A 20,376-nucleotide genomic window follows, 5' to 3' on the forward strand; every position below is an offset into this window, starting at 1 on the left:
AAAAGAATATAAGTTTACAGACCAAAATATTAATAGTGATTTTTCGTTTTGCTTTTAGATTATCTTGTCTGTGTCATTTGCGTGTGCAGAGTAACTGTAGTAATAACAGTCGTCATGCCTGTGTCATTCTATATGTCAAGGCTGGACCGCGTACCCACCCATCACCCTGGTCACGTGCAAAACCCCAGGGACCACTTTGCAATTTTTAGGCGAGACGATATATACAAAATGCCTGGCACAGAGTCCAGCCCGTAGCGAGAGTTCAGTAAATGTTCGTCCTCCTCTTTTTCTCCCTGGACGGTAAATCGACTCTGCGTCTCTCTCTGCTTACTCGCCACGAGGTGGGAGACTCGACAGACCCTAAAGACTGTTGGGGCTGTTCCTGCTGTGGCCCAGGCATCCCTTGTCCCCTGGAAGCAGTCCCAGTGCATTAGTGCTCCTGCATTCTTAATGACTCCTCTTACGTCCGGAAATCAGTTTCTTTTGCTTATCCACAGGACCCACCGAAGTGTCGCTCATTGCTTGGTAATTACACAGGTTAAGGGCCGACTTCACCCCAGGCACCCGTCTCATTAATTTGCCAACTCGCACAATTTTCACAAGGGCATAGATGGGGATGCCTGTTGACTTTGAATTAGAGTACATTCTGATTTTTAATTATTTCCTATCCTTCTGTACACTGGGGGCTCTAGGCAAATCCCGGGCTGTCTGAGCCCACTGTGTGGTCAAACTCTTTAATAGAAAATTTTTGAGCAGGAAAATTAATCTGGGGCCAAGTTATAACACCAATCTATAGGTGCTCTGTAAACACTGGTTAGGCAGCAACACCCCGATTCATCCGCTGCTGTGGCATGCAAAGAGACACGTTAAAGGAGAAGAGCGGACCTATTTCTCTTGCTGCCATCTCACTGATAGAAGGGATTTCTGCTGGCTTGAATTGACTCTGTTAGTTCTGGTTTTCACACACTAGGGTTGCTACTACCAGAAAGAAATTTCAACCCCAAATTTAACTGCATGGCCCATACTTGTTAGATGCAGTGTCTAAATTCTAACTGGCTGTGTGGATCTGGAGACTTGGTGCAGATTTAATTATCTTTTGCTTAAAGGTAGTGTGGAGCAGTGGTTAATGGCACAGAGTCACACCTGGCTGCCTGGAGTCAGGTCCTGGCTTTATTACTGACAAGGCGGACCTCAGTTTCCTCATCTGTAGAATAAGAAGAATAATAACAATACCCATTTCATGTGGTTGTGGTGAGGTTTCTGTGCTATGTAAATGGTTGGCTCTTATTAATAATAGGAAGAGAAGTTGCATTATTGAACACACACTTATCAACGCTGAGGAGGTCACCTTCCCATCAGACTACCTGTCCAAAATGTCTCTCAGATAGCCAAGATGGCGAGGTGAGTGGGAGTAGGAGATAAGCCATACGCCAACCAGTGTTGAGGGAGGGCTGTGCTGGCATTGTCCCACCGAGGGAGGCAGGCAGATGGAATCGTCTGGCAGCCTGGCTACATCTGCAGGTGGTTCTCTCGCTATGAGGGGCGCAGCTGAGCACGTGCTCCCCGCACTGGAGTCCCAGAAGTTTCATTTCTGCCCTTTGTACTCAGCCATAGGTCTGTGAGAGCGACCTGACCATGCTGTCGTGGCCCGGAGGCCTGCTGTGGGAGGGACGATGAGGATGTGGCTTGGGGAGCTCAGGGGGAAGCACAGAACACAGAAGTTACTGGCTGTAGCAACAGAATTTTCCCTTCTGCCAGGGCTGCCTGGCATTGACCGCAAACATCCTCATTCTGTCCTTCTCAACTGCCTGTTGAAGGCTTTGTATTATTGAGTGGAGAAGACAGGGTCAGGGAAGACTCTGAGTCCAGGGACCTGGTTTAATGTACTCGTTCGTTAATGAGTGTGACTTGGGGGGACCCTGTAATATTGTTAAGGTCATTCGCTAGAACACTCCCCATTAGCAGCTAATAAATAGATTGGGTCTACACAGGACATCTGCTCTTAATTTCGTAGTTGATTCAAATGCCTCCATTACGGCACCCGGCACCAAAGGAAAGGGTTGCTTTTACAAAGCTCTGACTCCCATAACTCTTGGGAACAAAGGAATTTGTTACCATTTCAGGGTCAAAACTTTGACCTGATTTGTTAACTGGCCCAACTGATTAGTTCACTAAACTGAAAACAAACTACTTTCTACGCACAATCTACTAATTTCTTAACTACCAATGGGCAGTGGCTGCTTTAGACTGTCCAAGGTCATACGAAATAGGCCTACGTTTTCTTAAAACTAAACTCCCCCATTCTCATCTAGAAACAAAGTGGAAGTGAAATATTACTGTAGACATCCACAAGAATGAGGAAGTAATCTCAGGACCATAAAACAGAAATTCCAGTTAAAGAATCGAGGGCTGAGAGGAGAGAAAGAAGAAAAACTCACAAATATTCATCAATGGCAAGAAATCTTCTCATCCGCCTACTTTTCCTAAATAGTAATGTTGCCTCAGTCTGCTAGAGGAAGGAGACAGTGGAGAAAAATATTATTTCAGTCAAAGACAGAGGAGTTTATTTTGTGTTTTATAAAAATCAAGGATTTGGCTAGGCAATGTCTTTAGAAGTTATTTTTGGAAAACAGAGAAGGTCATTGATTAGCAGACCTAATAACTCAGGAAGAAGCACCTTCTGGTAAATCTGAATGAAGCGTGTGTCCAACACTTGGCCGTGCATTTGTTGAGTTTGAATTAGGATTCTTATCTTTAAGGACTGCTTAAAAATGATTCGCAGACTAGTTCTGTCTGCCAGCGGAAGGGCTGTACTGCTGTCTTCTCAAATATTTAGCTAGAAGGTCGTTAGAAACCTAATGGTTACAATTAAACTGTTCTACTTGAGTCAAATATTCTAAACAGACTGTCTGTAGGGGTGGGGGTATGGGTTTATATATCTTCTAGCATTGTTCCAAAAAGAACTGAATGTGGCTTATTTGGACACACAAAAGTCAAAATAACGTTAATTAGAAGTGAGTAGAAAAAAGAAAGAGAATAACAAAGGAAATGATCCACAATGGGTTTGGGAAAACACTACACAAATCCTAAAGACTTGCTCTGAGCGGTCTTCAAACGTGTCTGTGGCCAAAAGGAAAACCAAATCTGTACTTCATCCAGTGCTCAGAAGATTTAAGAAAACTATTTGTTTAGGAGAAACACAGCTTTTCCAGAGACTAAGATCGGAATTTCGCAAGAGACCTTTATAAAGAGTACACTTTGTAACATGGTGAATAATGTCCTCGATAATATTCTTACGGTAGACAAAACAGTTCTCTAAAAGAAACTAAATATGAGAGAATGATGCCAGTCGGAAGGTTATTCTTGTTAACTGTTTAAAAGTAAAGGGGTCTGATATCTTAGGCACTGAGTCACACAGCATGCCGGTGGATTAACACACAAATACAACCCAAGACCATCTTTCCAGCCTTGTATTCATCTCTTTTCCAGAAAAGAGAAAAAATTTAGCAAGCCCATTGAGTCCTAACAATTCTATAACCCCACACAAGTCCGCATCTGGGGGAGACATCACACCAACACATCAAACTCCCACAAATGGCAGAGGCTGGACCCTTCCAATGGAGAGAGAGTGAAGGACGGGAGTCTTCAGACTTGGATGGAGGAGGCTGAGCTTGGCCTCGCTAGCAGTCCAGGGTGTAAATCCCAGGAGGGACTCTTTTATCATCTCAGCATATTATGGGCAATTTGACAGGTAAACTCATCTCCCTGTTGACCTAAAATAGGCCTTTAATACAGCAATTTGCGATTCATCGATTGAGCTCCAAATGACTTCTTTGCTTTGCTCTCTACCGCCCAAATCCAGCTTGGGCACTGTTTCAAATTTCCTTTCTGGACTCAAATTACGCTACACACTCCCATGTCTGCCTATGTTCCATCCATACTGGACAACTGCACTTTTTCTTCCCATATATTGATACTAAACCCTAACTTCATACCCTTGCACATGTGATTCTTTCTGCCTGGATGTTTTTTCCCTTCTCTATATCTGCCTGGTGAAATGAAATTGAACTCAGCCCTTAAGGCCCTGATAAAAGCACTTCTTTCGCTCCACAGCCCTTGTCTGTTCCCCAGGGCGGCATTACTTGCTCCCTCTGCGAACCACGGTTGAGCTCCTTGGTAGGAAGCTGTGTGTGTCTATCTTCTGCTGAGCGCTGGGGCTGGGGCTCTGCACTGTGTCACCCGGGCCCAGCACAGCGTCTGGCACACTGTGGATACTCTGCAAATACGTGATAAATGAATGCCCAATGTGCAGAAGCCAAGTTCAATGTTGGGCAAGATTCATTGCTTTAAAATCAGGATGGATTGGAGAACGATCATATTTGTACAGACGTCTTGCCTTGTCAAGAGCAGAACTTGAGGCTTCTCTGTGTCGGGCCCAGTGCCTGAAATGCAGTGTGGGTTTAACAGGTGTGTGGAGGCACAGTGCTGTCTTGGATATGGAAGAACAGGGCCTGGGGACTACAGTAGGATGGAGCGGGAGGCTGAGAAAGCCCAGCCTGGCAGGTCACAGGTATAGACAGTTCTAGGTGTAGACAGGTGCAAGGGTTGCCACGCAGGAAGGGGAGTCAGAGAAGCGGGAATAGTGAGGCAGCCGCAGTCTACAGGAGAGTGTTAGATGGCAAGGTCTCTGTGGTCCCCATGTCCCTGTGGCCCGGTTTGGGGACAGTACTTGAGTCTCCAGGAGGCAAATGGCAGGAGGGAGCAGGTCCCAGTCCCAGAAGCAGGTTACCAAGCAGGGCGCTGGGGGAGGAACTGAGGCAGAAGCAGTTAATATAACCTGGGGTTGAGATGAGAACTAGATGGCAGCAGAGATGGACTTTGAATAAAGGTTCCTAAAAACCCGAGTCAGGACTCTGCACAGAGACTGGGCGTGGGGCTGAGCCCGAGGTCGAGGGGCCTGGGTACACCCTGGCATGGGGACAACACTGCCAGAAGTGGAAAGCAGGCAGGGCTGGGGAAAACTGGCCTCCCAGATTAAAATAACACAGTGACGGGGGGCAGACTTGTCTCCTGTAAAACACTTCTGAAGAGTGACATCTAGGGGCAGTGCCTTTTGAGCATGCTCAGGCAACTGCCTGCCTTGCGCAGAGGTGCTTGTGAAGACGTCATCTGGCTCCCCTGATTGCTTCAGCTTTACCTGACATGCATTTACTTAGTGCCTACTGTGTGCAAAGAACATCTTCAAAATGCCTGTTTATACAAGGCCGAGTTGTTCGTGCTCCTTGAAAACTGGCCTCCTTGAAACTGCCAATCTGTGCCTGAGTTACTACTTCATAAACTGATAGAACATCCTGTATTATGGGGAAGGAAGAAACCCGAGGGGTCATCTCGTCTCATCCCACTCCTGCCGCACGCAGGAACTGCCCCTCCATCGTTCGCTCCTTCCCTCAGCCAGCCCCAACTGGGTGCTTACTATGTCTCAGCCCCTACGTGAGGGATTCAGGCGAGACGTGGCCCGGCTGCACGAGCTTACTCTAGAAAGGGAGAGACAGAGAGCAGACTAGTACAAATAACGAGATGCTGTAAAAGCAACAGGCAGGGGCTGTGGCAAAGAATAACACGAGAGGCCTCATTTAGAGGACGGCTCTGAGGAGTGACGTTTAAGCCGAGACCTGAAGGGCAGCGGAGATGCAGAGGAAGGTCACCGTGACCTGAGAGAGGGAATGCAGGGAGAGTGCCAGGGGGGCCAGGTTGGCGGCCAGGGGCTCCACGGCCCAGGGCCTGGGAGGGCAAGCTTAGGTATTGAGATTTTCTTCAAAGTGAGATGAGGAACCACTGAATGGTTTAGAGTAAGGCAGTAACATTGACTCTATTTCTTAACTTCAGTTTTTAACCAAATTCTGATCAATTTACAACCTTCTAAAAGACCAGATATTTAATATAATGAAGAAAAAACAGTAAAATGTTGACAGTGCTATTTTTAGAAGGTGAGATAATGTTTTTTTTTTAATATCCTCCTGATATTTTCAATATTTTGCTGGCTTTCGTGTTTTTAAAGGATTTACTACTGTTAAAATTAGGGGGAAAAATCCCATGTTCTTATTTAAAAATAAACAGGAAGCCAAATTTCATTTGCCAGTGATATAAATGTGTTTGTATGTCGTATATGTTCTATAATTGTTCAGTGAAATTTGAAACAAAGTGGTTCTAGAATAAATTTCCAGTGGGTAAAACATCGTTTTCTTTTTTATCTCTTCGGTAACGGAGAGATTTTTCTAAGGAGAATTTATTTATCAAAACCGTCATCATTGAAACATATCTGTTTAGTGCCCTGTGTGTAGCATGCTGCTCCAGAGGCTAACAGATATTTCTGGGTCAAATAATAGGCCTTGTTTTTTTGTCTTTTTGGCTGATTACAGCTTATTCCTGAACTCTCTCCCTATTTGAGAAATAATGTCTGAATATGGTCCTAGACTACACTGTTTACATGGGAAGGAGAGAGATATGGCATAAAGCAGAGCCCTCCTCTTTCAGTTCCCCTGACTTCCATCCTCTGGCCACTAGCTAGGTATATTTTTAAGTCTTTGCGTAGAAGGCTTCCCTCACCCTTCAAAAAAGTGGGTTAACTTTTCTCCGCCCTTCCTAACAGGTTATTCAAATGTGCTGCATGCATTAATTAACCTTATCTACTCAAAATTAACGATTCACTGGAAATGAGGACACCTTTAATTCAGAATGTAAATATATACAACATTTCCCAGTTACCTAAAAATGGCAGCTTTATTATACAAGATCCTGAGATGCTATTTCGAGAGTTTAGAGATATGTTCCCTGAGCTTGAAGGACTTCATCTCAAAAAGGGAACATAAAACTAAGAAACAGAAGAGCTTCTGGAAGGCTTAGGAGTATGCAAAAAAAAAAATTGTCACATGATGAGTCAAATGATGAAAAACCTTGCTGCTCATGTTTGTCAAGCTGGAAACTTTAGAAATTCTGCATGTGTATGATTGTGTGCGTCTATGTGTGTGTTCCGCTCTTTTCCTGCGGTGAGTGAGGAGAGGGAGGCACACCTTGGGGTGGGCAGAGCTGGGACCCCACCTGCTCTTTCACCAGAACACTGCTGCCCTGTCATGTTTTGTACACTGCAGTTCTGCTTAAGACCTCATTTCAGAGGGGGCTTCTCAACGAAAAGTTTTCAAAGGTTGAGGACCTGCTGGGATGTACAAGAGAGGCTCCCGTCTGTGGAGTTTCTGCTCTGGTCCAGGCCCTGGGCTCAGCATTTGACATATTTCATTTAAATAATCCCTCAAAAAGCCACATGAGGTAGGTCTTAGTATTTCCACTTTACAGATGATGAAACCGAGATTCTGCCAGGACAAGTGATTTACATCATGTGCACAGCTCTTAAGGTGCAGGGCCAGAATTCAAGCTCACGTTTGTCTGCTCCAAAGTCCATCCTTTCAGCCCCAAGGCCATGCTGGATCATCTGCATTTAAGGCTCAAAATGCATATATCCACAGGCCCTTAAATAGTACCCCCATACTCCAAAACACTGATAGATATCCGTACCAGTACAATAAAATTTACAAAGGTGTGTTCTTAGCGGTGCACAATGCCTAGACATTGCTTTAGTGAAAGAGGTTTTAAAGACTTAAGAAACAAGCCTTGGTCACAAAACATGGAGAAATGCTCCCAGACTGGGAGGATAGACCGTGCAAAGCTCTCTGCGAAAATTTGTTGCTTTGGGTGGAAGCTGCCTGGAGGGGGAGGCGGCCTCTTCTGGGCCTCCCCATACCCTAACTCTTTTAATTAAGGAATATTTTGAAACTTAACAAAGAAGACAAAAGAGGAAGTACGGCTAGGATTTTAAGGGTGACATGGCATTAGAGGGTCTATGGGAATGTTGTCAGCAACAGGACAGATGGGCAGACATTCTGGGGAAAACCACTGGCAAAAAGGAAGAGAAGATACACACAGAAATGAAGAGAGACTGTTAGCGAGGTCAAATTCCTGCATCTGTCTGACTCTGTAAACAGCACTGCTGCCGCTGTGTTTGTTCAAAGCTACTCGCAAGAACCCCACCTCCAGGAGAGGACAATGGAGCGTTTCCCCCCCTTTAAATGGTAAAATTCTTCCAGGTTTTCTTTTTTTTTTTTTTTTTTGTGGAACCATTCTTCTCTTCCAGGAAGTTGTCAAAATATGAGATTCTTAACTTTAAAGAAAAACAGGACTGAAATATGTCAAATCCCTGGAAATAGTCTGAAACCCAGTTAGTTTACACAGAAAAACACACACAAAAAATCCTCAGACCATCTGGCCACAGAGATCTCAGTTTCTCTGACAACACTCCTGGAACCGCGGGGGGGGGGGGGGGGCCAAGTCCTGTAATCACCAAATCTCACCAAATCTCATAGCCAGGAGAACAAAGAGGAACAGCAGCTTTCAAAACCACACACCCGAGTTCCTGTTCCACTGAGCTTTAAGGCCCGTGTCGTCTCGCATGGATAACGTGGGAGTCTAGGAAAGACTCAGGAAAAAAGACTCCTTCCCAAAATGCTGAGTATGAATTGAACCACGTTGAAGAGGCCTGAGGGAGGGGCTCTTGAAGGGAAGCCAGGGCAAACATACAGCAAAAGGAACCTCTCTTGGCCTCCGTTGGGCTGTTTTGTGTTCATAAGGCCATAAAATAGGTATATGATAGTAGTTACAACTTTTCTGAGTTATGTTCCTTCCCAGGTATTAAATTTGCAAGTGTGTAAATTTTACTCCTTGGGTATTTGAAATTTGATAGTCAAAGTGGATGTGGACCAGGAAGGAATGAAAAAGAAGGGAGAACGTGAACACTCCCAGGGAGGGGGGTCGGCCCACGGCGGAGCTTGCTTACAGGTAAGCAGGACAAGCTGGAGCTCTCTGTGGAGCCTGTAGTCAAGCTGACAAGATTCCAAATGAGAGAAGGGACTATCCCTGACAAAAATGAGACAAGCAGACAGTGGTGCAGCAAGAATTCCCTGTGTTGGTAACTTGATAAATCCACGCTTGTAGCAAAAGTCAAGAGAAGCTCACTATCATTTGAGAGTCCAGAAAAATACACATAAAACTTGGATCTTCCAGGTGATGTCTTGAACAGATAAATATTCAAAAGCTAAGAGCTGCTTGCCAGGCAGTCTTCCCCTCAGCCCTCTCTTCAGTACCAGCATCCTTCTGGTGTTCTATATTAGCCATCCCACCAATTACGGAATACTTGTACTTGCTATTTGGTTTCAGGTGGGAGGATTACTGAGAAGCATCATTGCACTCGGGGAAGGAACGGAGAAGATGGGGAGGAGGTTGGGGTGGTCACACCAGAAGGGAGTGGGCAGAGGCGATAGGAGCCTCAAAGTGGAGCAAGAAAGAGGTGAGGGCTGCTTCAGGCACCAGCGGCTTGGTGTTGGCAGTAGGCAGTCAAGAGGGAGGCCAGTTACCTGAAATTTCTGGAAGTGGAGGCTTGTCTTCTTTCCAGAAGTTCCCATCACAAACAGGAAGTCTGGGGTTAGCACAAACGGCACTCTTTCTTTATTAATGCCCAGGAAACTTTTGTAATTCCCAAGAATGTGCCCAAAGTCAATATGAAATAGATTTCCTGAAGAGAAGAAAATGACTGACATCATTATACTGGCATAAGCGCTTGTAACCACACTCTGGTTTATTTCTTGAAATATTTTTTTAAGTTGCCTGAAAATGTGCTATCTTGGGTAAGAGAGCTATTTTTACACTGTTTTATCAGCCTGTGATATTTTCGTCTTAGCAGGTGTGTGTCGTAGTAGCCACAAAGCACTCTTTGAACCAAGAGTGTTTTTGATATTCTTCCGGTGTTCTTTAAATGACAGCTGGATGCCATTAAAAAATCCTCATCTCAGAATTATTCTTAGAAATATAAATCAAAACTCTCTGGCTTATAGGTCGTCATTATGCTCAAGACTCTCTTCTCCCTTTATGTAACTCAGGATAGACTGCATTTCACCCCTTCCTGAGGGAGAAGCATTCACCTTGTCCTTTTGAGTAGCATGACAGAAATAAACCATTTTGAGGCTCCTTTGGGTCAATTTCTACTACCGTCACCATCACCACCAGTTACCGTCATCTCTTCTCATTCAAATAGCCCTTTATCACATGTATGGTCCATAAATGTGTCATCCCTTTTGATTCTCACAGAGAGTAAGGGATTTACCCCAATATGGTGCTTTTCTAGACTCTACTCTTAAATTGGTCCAAACTTCTTAGAGAACAATTTCCTGGCATGGTGGCCAACACTGACCACTGTCAGAGTGGCCATTGAACCAGTAAGGAGGGGTAGATTATAAAGGCACAGCATTTTGGATTTAAGGATATCTGTGAGTTCCTTTTGTTGCTTCTCTGCACATCTGACACTATCTTGCCCACCTTCACTAACTTCTGGGATATGATTCTATTCTAGCTTTCTAGCTACTCTCTGACTTTTCCGTCTTTCTTTCTTCCTTCCTTCCTTCCTTCCTTTCTCCCTTCCTCCCTCCCTCCCTCCCTCTCTCTCTCTTTCTTTCTATTTTTTGAGGAAGATTAGCCCTGAGCTAACATCTGCTGCCAATCCTCCTCTTTTTGCTGAGGAAGACTGGCCCTGAGCTAACATCTGTGCCCATCTTCCTCTACTTTATATGTGGGATGCCTGCCACAGCATGGCTTGACAAACAGTGCGTAGGCCCGCACCTGGGATCTGAACCAGTGAAGCCCAGGACGCCCAAGTGGAATGTGCGAACTTAACTGCTGAGCCACCGGGCCAGCCCCTGACTTTTCTTTCTTAAGTCTCATTTCCTGCATCTTTTTCCGCTACTTACTCCTGGGTCCACTCTAGGGTGATAACAGCATCTATGTCCCTACACGATAATGACTTCTAGATATGTGCTCCAACGTTGAACTCCACTTAAAAATTACTCTGTGCTGGGGGGGCGGGGCAAGGGGAAGGGAGAGTCAGTGTCCAATGGGTCCAGAGTCTCAGCTGGGGACGATGAAAAAGTTCTGGAGGCGGATGGTGGTGATGGTTGCACAACAAGTGAATATACTTACTGCCACTAACCTATACGCTTAAAACTTGCTAAAATGATAAATTTTATGTTATGTATATTTTACCACAATCAAGAAAAGGTACTCTACAAATAATAAACTCACCCGTCTCTGTGATCATAATATTGTCATTGTGCCTGTCGCCTATTCCGAGAACAAAGGTTGCCACACAGTAGCCAGCACAGGAATAAACAAATCTCTCCACTGCTGCCTGAAACTAATTAAAACGCATCTGAACATTAGTTGTGTTCTAATTACAAAGAGCAGTGTCAATTTATTGCAAAAGACTTCCAAGAAGATACTATTCTGGGAACCATTTTCAGAGGGCAAGTTAGTTGCGCCTGATTTCACTGATGTTAGACCTATTAAGTGCCAACTTTCTCATCACTACTTATATATATTCTATATTTTAGGTGAGGATTCGATGAATCACGATAGCACGGGGAGGAAACAAGAGTCAAAGGGCAACAGTAACTTAATCAAAGGGCTCACTTCCTCTCCATGCATCACTTGGCCAACAACCATTCAGAACCCATAATAATTTTGCCTTCCTTGGTGAACGTGTGTTTTGTTTGTGACCACTTACAGTATGCATGGGTTCACAAATCCACATGTATAACAGACTAATAAACGCTACTAATTATATTTCCTCCCCAAAAGGCTGTTAATCATGCAAATGAGAAGTGCTAATCCCGAGCAGCAGAACTTTAAACAGTCAGCTTGTGAAGGATTCAGCATGTGTTCTTCAGAGGAACGGTGGAACCGACATTTTCAGCATCTGTAATTTACCATTTAGGTTAGAGTGCAGTGGCAAATTCTAAATTACTTTAGAGGGGATGTGGTGTTTCCTAGGTAGGAAAGACTTTACACACGGTAAGTAAATTTTTCTGCCGAACGACAAAAATAGATGGTCATAAAAAGTGCTAACGAATTACTTCACAGAAGCAAATTTTATGCAAAGCACGCTTGATAATCAAAGCAGCAGCAAATGCTCATGGTGTTCGGAACTGAGCGCCTCTGTTTTATACAGAAGTGCTATGTCACCACAGAAAGTACTCAAAGTCCCCACAACCTGATGAATAAAGGACTTCACCAACACGTCGGAAGGCATGATGTTGGTAGATCATTCGAAAAGGTGAAACTGCTATTGCTATATAAATGATAACTTGTCAGGAGCCTTCGGAGTAGGGGAAAACTGGAGCTCACCTTTTCTTCAAGAGGGCATCTCTCTTTGAGCCAGTGACTCAGGACTTCATCCTTAAATGCTCCCGTGTTGCCCACTGTGCTTTGCTGAATTTTGGCAATTGTTGTGGCATCTTTTACAATCTCGATCATTCCTACGGGAGGATGCACAGAGTTTGATGTACACTGGGGCCTCGTGCCTGATCCAGAGGAGGAATGGCTATGTCTTTGTTGAGTGGAGGGCAGAGGGCTTTTTCAACCAAAGGGCTATTTTCTGGGTTCGTGCTGTTGGTTTTCTTAGGAGGAAGAGAAAGAAAAGGAGGAGGATATGGAAGTTGTGGGGGACACCCTTTCAATATCCCTGAATGAAGAGGAAAGGGTGGGTTTTGAAAGGTCCTAAGTAAATGCATTTCTGTGCTGAGAACTTCCTTTCTCACTCGGCAACCTGTGCTTTTCCTTTTTTAAATTACAGGGTCAAATGTAAATGGTTTTGTACAGCTCTGAAATCAGAAACTTGAAATAAAAAGGTTTGACTGAAACTGAAATGTTCAATGTCTGTAAAAGTTCCCAAGAGTAGAGTATGTAATAGCTTTGATAATTCGGGGATATTAAAATAAGTGACAGATCTTTCTGTCTATTTTTAAATGTTATTTGTGAGAGAGAAGTTTCCTGTGCAACGAAACGAGTTAAAGTTTAGAGGTGGAGAAGTCAAGAGCAGGGAACAAGTGCTTACTAAAATCGTTTCCATGAATAGTCACAAGGATTTGAATCATGCCTTCACGGATTTTCAACATATCCACATTAAATTTAGAGTCATATTCACCAGCCTTGGAACATCTTCTTCCTTTTCATATGCATGATGATTGTAACTTTTGAGTTATTAAATGACTACACTGAAGGGATTATGACCCTTTAAAACTAGCCGAGTGGTATATTCATCTCCCGAGGTAACCACATACCAATTTTGTCCCCAGTCGAAATGCAACCATATGGCAGGAGGCACAGATCCAAGGATTCAGTCTCCCAGATAGACTCCATGATCCTTAGAATCTGGGCATCAAAACACAAAAACGTTTCCATTATAAATATATGTTTTTCTTCTCCTTTAAAAAAAACAACAATCTTATCTGGTAACACAAAGTATACAAGTAAACATAAAATTTATCAGTAATGGTTGTACTTTCATTTATCAACTTAGTACTTTAAAGTTTCCTTTTCTTAGGAGCCTGTTAATTTTGGTCCCTGGGATGTTGGGGAGGAGGATAAACGGATTTCTTCCGGGGTAGGTTTTAGATAGGATTCATCTATCCCAACGTTCCACTCTGGTTATGTGAACGACAAAACAAAGTACATAGCGGGCAAGCGCAAACTGTCCCTCAAAATGAGAGGACGAATAGAGTGATGTGCTGTGTTTTTGAAGTGCCCATCTTCGAATAAGTCAAAAGATTGTACAGATTTATTGAAAATTTAATAAACTTTCAAAAGTTTGGAAAGATTTCTTTTTCTTTTTTTAAAGTACTTCCAGGACAACACATATGCCATTCTTGAAAAGAGAGCAAAGGGTATTATTGTTTCCATATTAGAAATAAGTAAAAACAGAAACCGAGAGAGAATTGAAAACATGACCAGTTTTTAAATAGGCTACATTTAAATCAATGTGGTTTGCCTATTTTAAATAAATCACACTAAATATTAGAAATTATGTTACCTCTACAAGGTTGAACGACTAGATTATGGAGAATATCACTCTACGGATTTGCAAAGCTAAAGTTAAGCCAGAAATGTTAGAAAGTATGAAAATGATTAACATTGCTACCTTCACCATTCACCTTGTGCTCTAGGAATTCATTCACTGTTTTATTTAACTGCATGATTTCTCCACTCGCCTACCTATTCATCTTTCTCTCTTTCCTATCAAATCATTCACTTGAGTTTGTGTATGTGGATGTGTATCGAAGGTGAAGTATCTAAGGAGAGCACCTGTGGGCATGTAGCTATGTCTATGAATAAGTGTCAAATGGATGCTAGGAGGTAAATACGTCTATATTCTATATTACCATACTAGGGATGGGGTGTATAAAAAAGAGGTTAGGTGAGGGAAGTATGTCTGGCTATTTGGGAATGTTGGATTTGCATCTTCTCAGGAATGGACAGAACTGTGATGCTCACTAGACTGCAAATCTAATGGTCCACAGCCAGATTCCCCCAGTGAGAACTCTCTATTATGTAAACTTCGGTCACTCACTGTTCATCATACAAAATAGAAGAATGGGAATAGAGTCAGTAGAAGGCATTTTTTAGATCCAATACAGAATTCTTTTTTCAGATAATTGAAAACAAATTTCTTAAAAGTAGCGTACCTGTAAAATAAGCATGTCTTGGCGCAGATCGTCTCCATGTTTAAAGATAATTCCAATGGTTTCATTTGAGAGAGCTGTAGGGTCGGCACGTTTAAACTCAAGCCACAGGGGCTTCTTCTTGGAGGCCATCACTTTGCATTTTTCAATCTGGAAGGAAACAGTCACGTGTTTCCTACCCACAGATGAACACATATGGTGGAGACGCACATCCTCTTGCAAAGCATCACCATAAACAACCAGGACAAAGTCCTCTAGTTGGAAAATTATTTTCAATGGTTTGGGTAAAGAAAACACAAAAAGTCTTCTCATCAAGTCTAAAAACACTAGCAAGATTAATTTACAGCACTTAAACCAGTGTTTCTCAAAGTGTGTTCCATGGAACCCTAAGAGTCTGTGAAGGTGCCTGAGAGGTTTGGCAGATCCCATTCTCTGCACGCCCCACTCCCATAGGGGTCTGATGCTCCCATGTCCCCTTTATTACAAAGCAACCTTGCTGTTATTTCTTTATATATTTGGGCTTCCTCTAAGATTTAATTTGAAAAAAAGAGTTGTACTGCTACCACAGTGTCTAAAAACTATTATTGCAGAATCAGATGCAATAGGCCAAATCTAACAAGATGAAATTTAATGGCAATAAATGGAAATCTAGCACTCAGGTACAATGTGTCTCCCTCCAAAAAAAACCCCCATACATCTAAATAGATTCAAGGTGGAAGAAATGTGGCTTAGCAACCACTCACTTCAAAATAAAAAAATCTTAGGAGTTTTAGCCAAAAGTGAATTCACCATGGATCAAAAATGTGATGTGGTCTTTAAAAGCAAACGCAATTTGAAGCTGTATTAATTCGTCATTATCCCTGCCAATCTCTAAGTGGATAAGGCCAGTGGATAGTGTGTGCTTTTGCTGTCGGGCCAGTTTACTTCTAATTGTATAGAAAATTAAACACGAAGAGACGAACTTCCCCTTCTGTCCAGGGGAAATATCTTTCAAAAATGAAAGTGGAATAAAGAGTTTTTCAGACAAACAAAATTTGAAAGAATTTCTTGCCAGAAGACTTGCACAATAAAAAATATTAAAGACTGAAGGGAAAATGATGCCAGATGGAAATACGGACCTATGCAAAGCAATGAAGAGCACCAAAAATGGCAAATGTGTGGATAAATAGAAAAAAAAGTCTAATCTGTTAAATATATTTTTAACTTTTTTTTTCTTTTTTTTTTTATTAATGTTATGATAGATTACAACCTTGTGAGATTTCAGTTGTACATTTTTGTTAGTCATGTTGTGGGTACACCACTTCCCCCTTTGTGCCCTCCCCCCACCCCCCTTTTTCCCTGGTAACCACCGATCGGATCTCCTTGTCAATATACTAACTTCCACCTATGAGTGGAGTCATATAGAGTTCGTCTTTCTCTGACTGGCTTATTTCGCTTAACATAATACCCTCGAGGTTGCTGTGAATGGGCGAATTTTGTCTTTTTTATGGCTGAGTAGTATTCCATTGTGTATATATACCATATCTTCTTTATCCAATCTATATTTTTAACTTTTTAAAGCAAAAATAGTAAGCATGTATGGGGTTTATAACATAGGTAGAATTTAAGAGCATGACAAAAATAGTATAAAAGAGGAGAGGAGGTTAATGGAAGTATACTCTTGTAAGATTCTGATGCATATGTGAAGTGGTTTATTATTTGAATGTAAACAAGAGTGTGTGGCATTGATATAAGGATATTTATTTATTTTTTTGAGGAAGATTAGCCCTGAGCTAACATCTGCTGCCAGTCCTCCTCTTTTTGCTGAGGAAGACTGGCCCTGAGCTAACATCCATGCCCATCTTGCTCTACTTTATACATGGGACCTCTACCACAGCATGGCTTGCCAAGCGGTGCCATGTTTGCACCCGGGATCCGAACTGGCGAACCCTGGGCTTCCAAGAAGTGGAACGTGCGAACTTAACCGCTGCGCCACTGGGCCGGCCCCTGATATAAGGATAGATATTTAGATCAATGGCGTGGATTAGAGAATCTAGATGTAGACCCACATATATACGGTCAGTTGATATTTGACAAAAGTGCCAAGGTATTTCAACAGGAAAAGGATAGTCTTTTCAACAAATGCTGCTGAAAAAGTTGGATATTCAGATAAAAAATGAAACCTGATCTTTACCTCACACCATACACAAAAATTAACTCAAAATGGGAAAAAGACAAAATGTAAGAGTTAAAACTATACAACTTGTAGAAAAAAATATTTGTCACATTGAATTAGGCAGTATTTCTCAATTTTGGCACTACTGACATTTTGGTCTGGATAATTTTTTGTTATGGGGTGGCAACCCTGTGCATTGTAGGATATTTTGCAGCATTCCTGGCCTTACCCACTAGATTCTGGTAGCATTCTCCCAGTTGTAACAAGCAAACTCTTCTGCATACATTACCAAATGTCCCTTGGTGGATGGGGTATGGGGAGGAGTGCACCTCTGGTTAAGAATCACTGGATTAAGCAACTATTTCTTAAGACACAAAATGCATGAATCATAAAAGAAAAAGTGATAAACTGGACTTAATCAAAATTAAAACCTTCTGCTCTTTGAAATATACTAATAAGAAAATGAAAAGGCAAGCCACAGACTGGGAGAAAATATTCATAAAATATATACTCATTAAAGAATTTGTGTCCAGAATACATAAATAACTCATAAATAAAAATAAGACAACCCGCATTAAAAATGAATGGAAGATGTGAATAGAAATTTCTCAAAAGAAGATTGAAAATAAGTGCTTGAAAAGATGCTCAACATAATTAGGGACGTGCAAATAAAAACAACAGTGAGATACCACCTCACACCCATTTGAATGGCTACAATTAAAAAGGCTGATGATAAGTTTGGTTAGCATGTGGAATAACTAGAACTCACATACATTGCTGGTGGAAATGGAAAATGGTACAGTCACTTGGGAAAAACCATTTGGCCCTATCTTGCAAAATTAGACACACACCATCTGACCCAACTATCTCACTGTTCAATACTATTCAAAAGGCAAATGGAAAACAAATTGAAGTGTATCCATAAAGGGAATACTACTCCGTCATAAAAAGGAGCAGACTACCGCTACACACAGCAACATGGAGGAATCTTAAAAGCATTATGTTAAGTAAAAGAATCCAGATACAAAAAATCCATACTGTATGATTCTACTTCATGAAATTCTAGAAAAGGTAAAATTACATGATAGAAAGCAGAGCTGTTGTCCAGGATCAGGGACAGATGGAGGAAAGGACTAGCAACAGAGGGGGATGCGAAAGAACTCTGTCCATAACCTTTCTATGGAAATGTTCTATATCTTGATTGTGGTGGTGGTCATAGGGTTCTATAGATTTGTCAAAACTCATTGAACTGTACATTTAAAATGGACAAATTTTATTGTATGTAAATGATTCCTCAAGAAAGCTGATTTAAAATAAAATGGAGGGGAGACTGCTCAGTGTTGAGGTTTTTACTACCTAGTGGTGAGAGAAGGGCTTGACAGAGCCCAACGAGGGACTTTCCAGCTTCCCTGTCTTGACATAAACATTAGCATTTATCTCCTAGCCCTGTAAAGCATGCAGAGACATTTTCAAGACATAGAGACCACGTGGAGACATGGAGCTCATACTCACCACCAGCGCTCCTGCTTTCAGCCCAGGATCATAGGGAACTCTAAAGCTTTGAGGGAGATTCAAATTCTGCAGGTTTTCAAGCTTTTGCTTAAGTTGTGATATAACTGTAATTGTCAAAAGCACACAAGAGTCATTGTGAGTTCAAGAAACTATCAATATTATTTAGAACATTTCCTGAGACCACAGCTATTCAAAATGTTCTATACATTAGGTCTGGTGTGGAGGAGAAAAGGGGGTGGGGTTCTGTGTTTGAGGAACTAATCATTCGAGGTGGCAGGAGAAGTGAGGCTTACAGTGAGCAATAGAACCATGTACGCGTACTCAGCGGGGACAGAGACGTGAATGTATGTGGGAGCCCAAGACCATCAGGTGGAGAGCGATGTTTTAAGGATAACGCTAAGGAATTGATACTGTAGTTTTCTTTCCAATATGTGAAACTTTAAACTGCCATCCGATTTGGGGAACAGACATTTGAAGACCACATTAAATGGAGTTCGGTTAGGATTCTGTAAATTCTTTTCAAAAGTGGAAGTTAAGTTGTGCAGAGACAATGTCACAGCCTCAAAATTCTAAAGGCAAAATATGTAAATTAAAACTTACTCCCTGGATAACAGATAGACTGGAGGCCAGTACAAATGTTTCCCTTTCTTACAGTAAAAATAAAAGTAAGATTATTATCACCATTATTATTTTTAGGAGAGAGCATTATTGGTGCATTGGAAAAGAATCAAAGGGAAAAAAGGGAAATTTAAAATACTCAGAAGTTTAAAATATCGACCGAAGGGCCAACCCCGTGGCCGAGTGATTAAGATCATGGGCTCTGCTTTGGTGACCCGGGTTAGCTGGTTCAGATCCTGGGTGCGGACATGGCACCACTCATCAGGCCTTGCTGATGCAGCATCCCACATAGCACAACCAGGGGGACCTACAACTAGAATATACAACTATGTACTGGGGGGCTTTGGGGAGAAGAAGAAGAAGAAGAAGAAGAAGAAGAAAAGATTGGCAACAGATGTTAACTCAGGTGCCAATCTTTAAAAAAAAAAAATTGACCAAGTATCTTAGTGAGTGTCCATTACGAGCCATAGTGCTGGGTCTAGGTACACAAACATGAAAGATACTCAAGTCTCAGACAGTTTACTAGACCAGCAAGATGTGTTAATGAGTATAATTTAATGCAGTGTGAACCCAAAACTAAGGGAATACAGAGAAAGTGTGATTCTCCTAGGACACGGACAGGATTTCCTGGAAGACTATATTGGAAATGGTTTCAGAGAGGAGATGAGATATATATATTGTAATATAAACTTTTCTGATATATATGTGTATATATACATAGAATATATATATCTATATATGAAGGTATATATGGCTATATATACTTAAAAATTTAAAATAGTTTCTCAATAATTCATTACTTTAAAACACTGAAAATTTGAAAATTATATGCATATACTGAAAGATGGGGAGAAAAAGGTAAATATTTGGAAAGAACTAATCTTTTTGTGTGTGTGCACAATTGTTCCTAAAAAATACATCTTACATCTGCACAACGCCCTTTAAATTAAAAAAAAATTAATATGGAGTATCATAAATTCATCATTAGAATATATATACAGTTAAGAAATACTAACTTGCAAAGGGAGAACTTTCAATTTGCTTGCTCCATGGAAACAGAAGATTGAAAAATTTGTTCTTGGCTGCCTTTAGGAAGGTGCAGCAGGCCTTGCAGAAGAAAGAGGAATGAGAGAGACGATGGCATTTGGAGATGAAGGCATTTGGAAAGAGGATCGGGAAAAGGTCACCACTGTACCTTGAGAACTGACGTCATACTTTTCAGCTGAGAGCGATTTAATGTCAATGGTGACTTTCTGTAACACCTCGATGACTTGGACTTGCTGGGTAAAGTCGTGCAGCATGGCCATACCACAGCCTCTCAGGTAGGCCTCCAGGATCACAGCGAACCTCTGCTGGTAGTGCCTGGACTGGGCTATCTCACTTCGCAAGAACCAAAACAAGAAGTGACCAATTCTTTTGTTCTGAGGGCGGGAACAAGAAGGTCGAACTTATGATGACTAATGCTCTGGATCTATGAGC

The 20,376-nt window shown here is 41.9% G+C and overlaps 1 protein-coding gene across 6 annotated transcripts in view; it reads right to left on the reverse strand.

Moving 5' to 3' along the window:
• PIK3CG (phosphatidylinositol-4,5-bisphosphate 3-kinase catalytic subunit gamma) overlaps positions 1–20,376 on the reverse strand; it is a 34,104-nt gene that overhangs the window by 6,293 nt on the left and 7,435 nt on the right. For 5 of the 6 annotated variants that reach the window (XM_014831915.3, XM_014831914.3, XM_014831917.3 and 2 more), the window contains exons 4-10: positions 20,093–20,318; positions 18,280–18,383; positions 14,616–14,762; positions 13,215–13,305; positions 12,280–12,410; positions 11,179–11,290; positions 9,462–9,619 (exon numbers count right to left, since the gene is read on the reverse strand). In XM_014831915.3, coding sequence (XP_014687401.1) covers positions 9,462–9,619; positions 11,179–11,290; positions 12,280–12,410; positions 13,215–13,305; positions 14,616–14,762; positions 18,280–18,383; positions 20,093–20,318 — 969 coding nt within the window. Of the gene's footprint in view, positions 1–9,461; positions 9,620–11,178; positions 11,291–12,279; positions 12,552–13,214; positions 13,306–14,615; positions 14,763–18,279; positions 18,384–20,092; positions 20,319–20,376 lie in introns of all 6 variants that reach the window. The other variant, XR_011502022.1, reaches the window with a different exon arrangement.

The sequence above is a fragment of the Equus asinus genome, chromosome 1 (genome assembly GCF_041296235.1).
Source record: "Equus asinus isolate D_3611 breed Donkey chromosome 1, EquAss-T2T_v2, whole genome shotgun sequence".
Taxonomy (NCBI): Eukaryota; Metazoa; Chordata; class Mammalia; order Perissodactyla; family Equidae; genus Equus; species Equus asinus.